The sequence below is a fragment of the Papaver somniferum genome, chromosome 1, assembly GCF_003573695.1.
Source record: "Papaver somniferum cultivar HN1 chromosome 1, ASM357369v1, whole genome shotgun sequence".
NCBI lineage: Eukaryota > Viridiplantae > Streptophyta > Magnoliopsida > Ranunculales > Papaveraceae > Papaver > Papaver somniferum.
The window spans coordinates 222691351-222703059 of NC_039358.1; the positions used below are offsets into that span (position 1 = coordinate 222691351).

At 37.8% G+C, this 11709-nt stretch overlaps 2 protein-coding genes across 2 annotated transcripts; one reads left to right on the forward strand and one right to left on the reverse strand.

Moving 5' to 3' along the window:
- Nucleotides 1–393: 393 nt before the first annotated feature.
- On the reverse strand, nt 394–2560 carry LOC113337370 (indole-3-acetic acid-amido synthetase GH3.6-like). Its single transcript, XM_026583068.1, has 3 exons — nt 2200–2560; nt 1101–2026; nt 394–1001 (listed from the first exon to the last, which is right to left on the reverse strand). The coding sequence occupies exons 1-3, from the start codon at nt 2499–2501 to the stop codon at nt 415–417; spliced, it is 1815 nt and encodes a 604-aa protein (XP_026438853.1). The 5' UTR covers nt 2502–2560; the 3' UTR covers nt 394–414.
- Nucleotides 2561–4842: 2282 nt separating this feature from the next.
- On the forward strand, nt 4843–8176 carry LOC113337380 (ent-kaurene oxidase, chloroplastic-like). The gene is made up of 8 exons (XM_026583074.1): nt 4843–4886; nt 5035–5905; nt 5998–6158; nt 6245–6541; nt 6642–6902; nt 7060–7221; nt 7304–7498; nt 7601–8176. The coding sequence occupies exons 2-8, from the start codon at nt 5698–5700 to the stop codon at nt 7892–7894; spliced, it is 1578 nt and encodes a 525-aa protein (XP_026438859.1). The 5' UTR covers nt 4843–4886; nt 5035–5697; the 3' UTR covers nt 7895–8176.
- The last annotated feature ends 3533 nt before the right edge of the window (nt 8177–11709 follow it).

Consider the following 11709-nt stretch of genomic DNA (forward strand, 5'->3'; position numbering starts at 1 on the left):
TTTATGTTATTCCGTTTTTTGTTCTTGTAATTTTTAGTGGATTTGAGCTGAAATACACGTACATGTTGAAGGAGATTACTCTGTTTTTTGTTGAGATTGCAGAGTACTCTGTTTTTTTCCAACCTTTACTAACCGAATAAACATTTGAAGAAGATAGGGACACATTGGTCTGTTCCAATTAATTAATAAAAAATATTCTGGGTGAAATATCAAAATTGGCTATTTCAATAGTATTTTTTTTTAATACTGTCCATATAAACAATATCTAAACCTAGAAATCTATTTCACCCAGAAATTCTTGCTTTCGGTCTTTTTGACCAATTTTGTGTAAAAGAAACAAGTTTTATTGAAAACGTTAAAATACTTTGAAAGAAGAAAAATATACTTGGAAAAATAGGATTTTTCTTTTTCTTTTTAGCACCATCCAGGAGCATAGTGTGGGAATCCCTGACTGAAGTAATTCGAAACAACACAAGAGTTTAGAAGCTCAACATTTTTCAGGCACCGCGGAGTTTTGTAACTGCTAACCGATGTGCCTTGACTAACTGCATAATCCATCAAATTATCAAAAGTTCCCGTCTCCACTATCTTTATCTCCAGAGGGTCAATTGATTTCTCTATCGTGCGATGCATCCTGTACGCATTGCTTAACGACTCTTCAATTTGGAAGCAGCATTCTTCGAACACTGACCTAGGAATAATAACTGCATTATTATTAACGTTAGAGTTGTGATGTCGAAGCTCCCAGTAGATAACATAGTGCCCATGATTGCTAGTACTTGTTGTATGGGCATAACTGGTGTAATCAACAAGGGTTACATTGAATTTCAACATGAGATACTTCATTGCATTTTGAACTGCATTGTGAAGCTCCAATTCGCTCGTCTTCTCACTATCAAGGCTCAGAAGTATCTTCTTTCGGCATATGAACTGGAATTGTGGAGCAGTGTTTTTAAACCCAGCGACTCTTAGCACGTCTCCAACCCCATACCGATAAAGTCCTGCACACGAATTAATGATATTTCCGCAATTAAATTCGAATCACTCGCTTAACTAATAAAATGAAGGAAATGAAATATAAGCAATATACATATATTTACCATTATAAGTGGTGACAAAAACTTCGTATTCATGTCCAAGCTTAACGTTGGCCAATTCAACTAGTTCTTGCGCATCATATTGCTCTTGCTGGTTGTTGTTCTTTTGTTGATTCTCATCAAGTATTGGCAAGAACTCGAAATAAGCCACGTTAGGGATAAAAGTATAAGCAACTTCATTTGGTTTGCAGAGAGGGTTGAGGTTTATACCTAGGAAACATTCTGAACATGCATACCTAGTAGAAACAAATGGAAGCCCATTACTGTAAAAGTCGATGGAAGATATATACTGAGACATAGACCCTGTTATGATAGCATCAATGTACTTAGCGTTAGGCCATAACCTAGATATAATACCTTTCCATGACTCATCTCTCTTACACTCAATCTCAATAAAATCAGCAAGTTCCGGATCGGGGTTTACTAGTATTTTCTTGACAGCATCACGTACTGATATATCTGTGATAATCTGGGTATTAATAGTTCCTGTTCGGATGTCATTACAGAGCAGAGACCAATGTTTTTGAATAAAAAGTATAACCCTCACCAACACGGTTACGAAAGCAGATCCAACTCGGACAACTAGTTTGCTTTGATAAAGACCACAAAGACACTGAGAATACATACTCTGGTCAAAATCTTTGCAGAGAACGGTTTCAATTGGACTAGTGTAATCTTCAAGTGGATCGTAAGGTCTATTCTTAAATTGTGAACTCTGATAAAAACGCGCTAAAGCTGAACAGACTGGTAGTCCTCCCGGAGTATAAATGATCCCTCTTGAGAACCTAAAAATCATAGCTTTTCCTTTATCAATACCTGTTATGTACTTGTTCACCACCGGCATTGTAAGACCGTGAAGAAACAATAAACGTTGCATCTCTTCTTCTATAAATGGAAATATCTTCCTTCCGCCATCTGAAGTTCCAGAGCTGAAACAAAAACGAAAGTCAACCTTTGGTTTAAGATCCAAGCGCAAAACCAGCTATTTTGTAATATGCAAAAACAAAATTGTATAAAAAATAATAATTAAATAGTAATAAATAAAAAAAAAAAAGCAAAAAAATAAAAAAAAATTGGTTTAAGAGGGAGTACTAGAACTGACCTGAGGAGCAAATCTGTTATTGGACGGCCACACAGGATTGGTGAAGTATCACCATTAGCGATGCGTTGTATGTAAGGTTTAAAATCTTCGTAAGTGGCAATGGGAATGACATTCCTGTAGGTTTCACGATCTGTACGACCATTTAAACCGTGATGTTGTAAGTACTCGACGTGTGAACTGATTGACAAAATTTCAGAAAGGACTTGTTTCTGAACTTTTTCCGTGTCAGTTGTGACCTCTTCGATGAACTCAAGTGCTTTCTTGTGCTTAGTAACATGAATATCATCCGCAACAGTATTCATATTGTTGTTAAGTATGGATTCCGGTGACGAAATTGTTGGAAACCGGATGTGTAGTTTCTGGTGACGGGATCCGGATGTTTTTAGTATTCTTTTGTGTTTTGATGTTGATGAAAATTAGTAGTAAAGGGTCTTCCTTAATTATATAGTACCAGATTTGTGCCCGTGCTACGCACCGGGCATTTTGTTTCTTTTAAACTTGGTTAGCGTGGGGCTTTGTCCCGCCCGGCCCAGCGGGATGCATTTTTGATTTGGTGTGAGCAAGGCTTCGTCCCGTCTCGTGGAGATGCATTTTTGATTTGGTGTGCACGGAGCTCGACACGCTCCGTGGGGATGCATTTTTGATTTGGTGTGTGCGGGGCTTCGCCCTGCCCTGTGGAGATGCATTTTTGATTTGGTGTGTGCGGGGCTTCGCCCCTGCCCCGTGAGGATGCATTTTCGGTTTGTTGTGAGCAAGACTTTGTCCCGTCCTGTGGAGATGCATTTTTGATTTGGTGTGTGCGGGGCTTTGCCCTGCCCCGTGGAGATGCATTTTTGATTCGGTGTACGCAGGGCTTCGTCCTGCCCCGTGGCGATGTATTTTTGATTTGGTGTGGCGGACAAATACATTAAATATGTGGAGAATATGTGTATATTTTATTTATTTTTTCATTTTATTTTCGCAGAAAATATGTGGATTCTTTTTCTATTTGGAAAAAAGAGTCCTTATACGGTAGATACTCGATTTCCAAATTGAATTTGGACTTCCTTGAAAACTGAAACACGGTAGGTTAGGTTTTCCTTTTGAGTTTGTAATTTTTAAACCAATCATACTTACCAAATGTTCTCGCTAATTCGAAATTGCATTTGTTTTTTCTTTTAATCTTTTCTTTTTAAACCAATCATACGTTGTCAAGTATCCTCGCCAATTCCAAATTGAGTTTGGTGTCCTTTTTTTATATTTTCTTATTATTTTTAAACCAATCATACATTGCCAAGTATCCTCACCAAAACGCTCGTTTCATTAAACTCAAAAAAGATCTATCTCGACCAATAGAAAGTGAAGGTTTTCTCATCATTCAATTTGAGAGCTTTATTTATCTATGCCTTTAAATCTTTAGATTTCCACGAGAATTCCGTAGTAGAATAATGAATTTGGAGTTATCTGTTGATCTAGTACTCTTTACCCTAAACGGCTATACCCATCACCATGATTCAAAAGATGCTCGGTTCATCAAAAATTAATCTCCCCATGATCAAAAAAATTAATCAACTCGTGACGATAGACACTGTAGTAATAATAACTTAATTACCCAAAATGTGTCGTCAAAAGTGCACAAATCCTAAAATCTATCATCGTGTCAAATAATCGTTTCCTAATAAGCAACCAAATATTTGTCAACTGGCCCAAAATTTGGGCTATATGTTACCACGTACCTCGTTCCCCAGATTTCGTACAAAACTCTAAATCTTGCCCCTCTGTAGAGGAATTTAAAATAATGCTCCGGCTTGGCTTTTCAATGAAGTTGAAGGAAAGGTTACAGCCTGGTTTGATGCGAAGTTGTGACCTGTAGTCGATGTATACCGTTGGAGTTGGAGATGAGCCTCATTGTATACTCAATTCTGGCATGCTTCGCACGATGTTATTTTTCTATTCTCTTTCTGAAAGATGATTTAAAGTAGATACCAAACACATTAAACTATATTATCATAGCAATAGCATTACAATAATTTTGTCATCCAACTAATTATATTCTCATGGTCTCCAACTTAAGTAAGGGATGTCAAAAAAATAAGTGACATATACAGAATAATCAATATCACATATATAATGCAGAATCACAGATGGAGATATTTACAACCAGGGTAAAGGCCCGGGGTTAAGCCCTCTTATTGCATGGGAAGCAAATCTAGTATGAAAAATGCATATACTGTATATAAACTTGCGGAAGTTTGCAGAAATAGCGACCAACGCAAAAAGAAAGAGCACCAATGAAGTTTTAGCGGCGGTCATTACGATGGATATAAAAATATTACTTAAGGGTGTACGACGATGAATGGGTTATGGATGATTACTTCTAAAACTTTGGGGTGAAAATTAATAGTCAATGCTACCTTCTATTTATAGCGAGCTAGGTTCATTAGGTTAAATCGAAGATATTAATTGTTTATGTTTTAATTAATGGTAGAGGAGGTTTCCAACCTTCTACAGTCCGTTGATGCTGGTATCAGTAAACTAATTATAATCTTCACCAGGTGAGATGATCAGTTGATGGTGATTAAATACTAATTAATTCCAAATGGCCATGTTAGATTGCCTAAGTAAGAGTGTTGAATCACCGTCCCCATATTTAATCACCATCCCAAAATGTATTTACTTCAACCGGCAACATTATCCATTTAATTAAGGTTAAGTAGATTCAAATCAATCTCAACTTGATTGTTTTTGAAAACCCGTAACCAGTCAGGTTCGGCCCTTACCTGGGCAAGGTCGGGTTGCCAAAAAATATGCTTTTCTGTCATCACCTGTCTAATTTTATTTTTTTTCTTTTTGAAGGAAGACTTGTCTAATTATCTATTGGCCGATATGCCTAATCATTTTCTCAATTGACAAATATGGAATATGAGTAAGTTGTTTGTTTGTATGTGTAACCGTGAATCAAGAAATGAGTTCCTTCTCCTCTACTGTTTCATCAAGAACTCATTTGAATCAAGATCTCCTCTACGATTTCATTACGAACCCCTTTCATTTTAGCAAACTGTGTTGATGCTTTATTGGTTCGGTATACCAGAGTAAGCGATAATGTTTTTTTAATTAATTAACTGATTAACACCAACTATGTAAAGAGATGAATTGATGAGTTCACTGCTGTAGCACCAAGACCAAGAGGAAATGATGTTGTAGCTATGTTTTTTGAGAAAGTTCACTAGTTGTGGATTCGCCATTTATATTCATGTATTATTATTTGAATAATTATTTGTTTGATGTATGTAAATGATTGCAAGTTTTTTTTCTTAGTTTAGATCTAAAATAGTTTTTACGAATCAGCGGAAGCAAAGTTTTGTTAGGAGTAGCAAGAAAGCAAGATTAGGCTCGAACGAAAATTGGAAATTTTGGCTTGTTGAATCCGGCACCGTATGAATTGGCTATTTTGATTCTTTTGAATATAAACAGCAAGTTGTTTTTGGTATAGAAGATATACTAGATGCAATTGTGATAATGTTGATAATCATAAGGATGATTAAGGCTAAGAGTATGAGTTTAACAATGGAATTTGCTAATCATATAAATCATTTCCTTGTTACGCCTTTAGTCATCACCTTGATTATAGGTTTTGTTTGGATGGTCACCATCTTAAAACGCTACCTCCTTAATCGAACGATCAGAACTAACAACTTGCTGTCAAGAAGTTTTACATCTCCTCCTGGTATGTCCTTGTAGTTACCAAGATTTCATTGATGTTTTATATACTTACAAGAACACTAAATATCCTTGGTCGTCGTCTTGAAATTCGTGCAGTTGTTCCTGGCTTACCAATAATAGGAAATCTACGGCAGCTAAAAAATAAGAAAATTCACCAGATTTTAGCTAACTGGGCAGAAATCTATGGACCCATTTACTCCATCAAAGTAGGAGCTTTTACTATTGTTATTCTCAATAGTACTGATGTTGTCAAAGAGGTTCGAGCGTAGCTCATATTTGAGACTACTTTTAAGTACGATTTTTTTTCTTTCAGTATTGCATATGCTTATATTGATTTTTGCAGGCAATAGCGACTAAATTCTCATCCATCTCAAAGAGGAAGCTTACGAACGCGATGCAAACTCTTGCAACAGATATTATTATTACAAGTGACACCAATGAATTTCATAAGATGGCAAGACGACACATAGTCAGTAGTGTGTTGGGAGCCGGTGCTCAGAGACGACATCGGGAACACAGAGACACCATGATGGATAACATAGTGCGTAACTTACAAGCCCATGCCAAGGAAAATCCTCTCAAACCTGTAAACTTCAGACTGATATTCCAAAATGAAATGTTTAGTCTAACTTTGAAACAAGTAAGCTACCTTTCTCTTGTTAATTGTATAAGAGTTTTTATTATTGATCGATTTTTGTTTCAATTTTCAAAATTAATAGATGAAAACTGGCCGAATTTAGGCATTGGGAATGGATGCAGTAGGGTCTTCAAAATATATTGAGGGGCTTGGTGAAACTTTGTCAAGAGATGAGATCTTGAAGGTTTTAGTGTTGGATCCACTGTCGGGAGGGACTGAGGTGGAATGGAGAGACTACTTCCCATATCTGAGATGGCTTCCCAATAAAAGCTTTGAATTGGACATCGGAAGGATGGTGACACGCAGGCTAGAAGTGATGAAAACACTTATTGAGGAGCAACAGAAAAGAATTTCTTCAGGAGAGGTATATACTGCTCGCTCTCCATCATCTCGAGTCTAATTTTGTTTCTATTAGTTGATTATTCATGCTATTTCAAACAAACTCGTTAACATTTCTATCCTAACATATACTGCGTACATACACATTAATATTATTACAAGGAGTAACTTCTGTCAAACAGGGAATTAACTGTCACCTGGATTGGTTGATGTCCGAAGGGAAAACTCTTACAAAGACACAAATAAGCATGTTGATCTGGGAAACCATTTTGGTAGGTTCAGAAACAACTTTACAAACTGCAGAATGGGCCATGTATAAACTTGCAAAACATCCTACATATCAGGTATTTTTTCCCAGCTCCCTCGTCATTGTGTTGTTCTATCTGCATTTCGGTGTTCATGAGTTGTATCTGATTAATCCATCAGGATCACCTCTTCTATGAGATTCAAAAGGTATGCGGAAACAATAAATGCACCGAGGAGCAGTTTTCAGAGGTTACATACTTGAGCGCTGTATTTCATGAAACCTTGAGAAGGTACCCCCCTATACCTATCGGTTCTCTGAGAAATGTACACCAAGATACTCGACTAGGAGGGTATGACATTCCTGCTGGAACTCAGGTAACTAAAAGGTTGCAAACCCGAGAATTATATCATCTTGTTGTTGTAATTATTAATGCTGTAATCGTCAAACTTAATAATTAATTAAGCTATTTGTCTCAGGTTGCCGTCAATTTTTATGGTTGTAATATGAACAAAAAACAATGGGATTCACCGGAACAGTGGAAACCCAAGAGATTCTTAGACAGTAATCATGATCTTAGGGATCTTTACAAGACTATGTCATTTGGAGGAGGAAAGAGAGTCTGTCCAGGAGCTCTGCAGGGACGTTCGGTTACTTGCATTGCTATTGCTAGATGCATTCAAGAGTTTAAGTGGAGTTTGGAGTTAGGAAGGCAGGAAGAAGATATAACTCCAGAGCTCCATCCTTTGCTAGCAATCATCACTCCAAGATAATAACAGTGAGGGAGCCAAGATAAACAGGAGAGTGCCGATATATTTGTTTCTTTGTGAACATTAAAGGGTCACGAGTTACGCACCAAAATGGTCCATTCTGGTGAAACTGTACATTTGATAATTTCCATCTGTTTCACTCTTGCAAAGGTGATTTAATGGATCAAGGTGAGCTAGGGCTCAGCTCCTTTATGTGCGATTTAATTGGCTTTTGTGCAAGAGCGACATTTCCTTTACTGCCAGCATATTTTCTTCTCTTATTAAAACCAAAAATAAATAAATAAAATGCTTGGATTATGTGTCATCAGAGGAATCAAAAATCAATTTTTTTTTTTGGAATTTTGGGAAGGGAATCGAAACCGGGTCTGTGCCGTGGCAGGGTACTATTCTACCACTTACCCATATATCCACTCTCCAAAATACCCCCAAAGAATACCCACCTCCGTAAATCCTCAAACAACTATATCCCAACTCACCTGTGTTGGGAGTGGATATATGGCGAGCTGTAATGGTTATATACTACATAATCAAATTGCAGTTATAAGTTAGAAAAAAGATTTTTCGTTGTAAATTTTAGATACTAATATGTCTACTCCAACTGTTTGGTGGAAATGCCTAACTAAACATATAGCCGATTATTTTGACCTTATTAAAAACAAAAGCACGTTCCTAGATAAGCACAAACCTGTAGCCACAAACAATACTTATATTTGAAATCTGGCTCCTGATGAACTTCCCTTAGTAGAAGTTGTTGCAAGGAATTGAACGACACTCACAATGTCCAAAGCCATGAGAATACGCCGTCTCCAATCTAATGTAGTAGTAGTAGTGTGATGCCGAAGTAACTGAAACAAACTCCCACTGCAAATTGGAGCATGTACGCCAAGTAAGTTGAATAATGTGAAAGGTAAATTATCCAGTAAGCAAACAACGGAAAACGGCTGAAAGTAGAGAAAGAACCGAGGAAAGGAACTCAGCGATAATACGCGGAGGTGAAGTTACTGCCCCAATATATAAAGAGTACCACGTTTGGATGCCTCAGCTTCTTCATCAGTATACCTTCATATTTTTATACAGTACATTTAATACTTTTACTTAGGCATAGAAATCCAACCCAATTTTATAGACGACAGAAATATGAAACCTAAGCAATAGATCCACAGCGAACTCCAGCAAATGTATAAACCTGTCTTTGAAACTTCTTCAAGTAATATCATTATTTGATGATGCAACCTAGCTTGAGTTCATATAAAACCTCTTATGCGTTAGCAAGTCTTCCGAGTATTCAAAGTTCAAGAGTACTTTGATTGCAACGTCCTGCGAGAAATGGAAATGAGTTCCTTTTTAACAGCTTGATGGAATACAGTTCCTCTGCAATATTTCTGGGTCAGGCTGGGTGACAAATGCTAGATCCTACAGTATATTGTTTGCTCGGATAATCAACAAAGGCTGAGTTTCTCTTTCTCAAAATCATTCTTGACTCTGCACAACTTGATAATTTAATCGTATTCCTTAAAATTCCAAGTTTAAAATTCCCTTGTTAATTGGACAACTATGGCACCCAAGGCATGGTACTTGTGGCTCTGTTTACGTGTAACTTAAACTCAAGTAATACTGATGGATCCTGGAAATAGCTTGTATTATTACTGATGGAAATCTGGAAAAATCTGTGGAGGTCAGTTGATTCCCGTTTCCAGCAGAGTTTTCTTTATTTATCTCATTATGTATTGTATCTTCTTTATTAATTGTTTCTGTAGGGGCGAAATATCACACAAAACCAACCCACAGCCTCGCCCTCACTAAAACGATCGCTGATATAAGCGAAGAAAGAAATTAGGCGAAGGAATATAATGTGACAAAAGGAACCAACACCAGAACACCTACACGACGGATGTAACACGAAGAGCACAAAGCTGTAACGCGAGAGATAGTGACGTCTTCCCAAAGCCTGGCGAATAGGACAAGATAAACAGAGAACAACTAACAAAGATCTGCACGTGAACTCAATTGTCTTCTACCATGATGACCGGCAATATAAGGGTTCAAATAATGAAGAGAGAGGAAGGTTGAAAAGAGTTCAGTCAAGAACAAGAGTAGAAAATCACCACTAGAAAAGAGATAAACACTAGAGTTACCTTATTATCATCATCTTCCTTATATATATAAATCTTCATGATATCAATAAGAACATCATTTTACTCCATACAAAGCTTGTGTAAAGATCATATCTAGTGTCAAGTGATGAATAATATCATTAATGTTTGAGTTTACTTGCATGACTTAGACTTAGTGTTCTTATAATTTCTTTGGGTGTAGTTGTGGGATTTTCCGCAATTACATTTTGGCGCTAGAAACAGGGAGGATTCATCCTTGCCTGTTAATATTCAGATAAAAATCACCTTCTGATTGAGTGAGGTTATTATCTACCACCGTCTCCCTGCTCATTGCTAGAGTGAGCTCATACATTACCTAAAGTTATCACTGTTTGGAATTCAGTTATGTGAAAAACTCCTTCCAAGAACACTACGTCTCATCAATACCCAAAAATATCAAAGAACCAAGTCATGCAGAGGGAAAATGCGAACGGCTGGTATGAAAAAGAATCAGCAGTTGTCAGCGAAGATCCACAATATTGGACAGAGTGGGTGCAGCCATATGACCCGGACAGGCCAATGATAGATATTAGCAGAGGAAATGGTAGAAGAGAGAGCAAATTCAACTATCAGAACCGAGACGAGGAGATCCTAACACTCCGACGCTAGAACGAAACAAGATTCATACAGTGGAAAGAATGGAGAGGATACTAATGGAGGAACGAATTAACCTTGTGCAAGAGCATGAATGGTTGATGATAGAAAATCAGAATCTGAGAAGAAGAATACAGGAGTACGAATGGGAAACAAGATACGAAGAAAACCGCAAGAGGCCCCACAAAAACGGAGGTGCAAGAAGAATAAGGCAGATAAATGAGAACATTTTGGGCGATATACATCCGCAGAGGCAAAAAGGATACCAGGTGAGCAGAAGAATGGCGTATCAAAGTAAATAATGGGCGAAAATGGTTCAACGCGAAAATTACTCCCAAATGGCTACAAGGGGAAATCACGAAACTAATGACATATCGCGTGTTACAAATTGGGAAGCCAGGATATCGCGGAAAAGGGCCAAGAGACAGATCCGTGAACATAAGAAAAATAATGCCGCCTAGAGCCAAGCCTCAACACCAATCTGAGGAAAGAAAAGATCATCTGAGTAGCCAAGATAGGAGAATGTACCATGTGGTAACCAAAGGAATTCTGAATACAAAATGAGTTCTCCAGACAAGAAAGCAAGCAGGCCAAAGGCGAAATCAAAAGCTATACTGCGAAGTTTCAAAGATTACTCGTAAGACCTCAATAAGGGGCAGCGAGATATTATTAAAACCTCTACCTAGGGTGGCTGGGACTACAATTATGGCATGTAAACTTAGTTCGCACAAAACTGTGCGACCGGAGGACTGCAAACTGTGTAAGAGGTGACCCTTAAGCCCTAACACGTGGCATAGCTGCTGATCCCAGGAAACTTACATATATTGGGGCGAAATTCCTATCCATCGGAGGCCACTGAGAACTAACCACTCAGCGAATAAGTTCTCCGATATGGGGTGTAAAAGCATGCCAGTGGAGATAGAAGATGGCCTGGAACTTCTGATACACTCGGTCCAAAGAATCCCCACATAGGGTGTGATATTGTGCCTAATGAGCCACATAGGCTAAAAGCATGAGATTGCGACAACACTGGTCGTTGTATCGCCGGATGGGTGGAACCCAACTGATATG

Bases quoted from the DNA above. Each gene is read 5' to 3' on its own strand.
- LOC113337370 (XM_026583068.1), bottom strand. From the start codon at position 2,501: ATGAATACTGTTGCGGATGATATTCATGTTACTAAGCACAAGAAAGCA. The intron at 2,027-2,199 runs GTCAGTTCTAGT...TTTTTGTTTCAG, and splicing joins ATAACAGATTTGCTCCTCAG to CTCTGGAACTTCAGATGGCG. The intron at 1,002-1,100 runs GTAAATATATGT...ATTCGTGTGCAG, and splicing joins TTTTGTCACCACTTATAATG to GACTTTATCGGTATGGGGTT.
- LOC113337380 (XM_026583074.1), top strand. From the start codon at position 5,698: ATGTTGATAATCATAAGGATGATTAAGGCTAAGAGTATGAGTTTAACA. The intron at 6,903-7,059 runs GTATATACTGCT...TCTGTCAAACAG, and splicing joins AAAGAATTTCTTCAGGAGAG to GGAATTAACTGTCACCTGGA. The intron at 7,222-7,303 runs GTATTTTTTCCC...TTAATCCATCAG, and splicing joins CAAAACATCCTACATATCAG to GATCACCTCTTCTATGAGAT.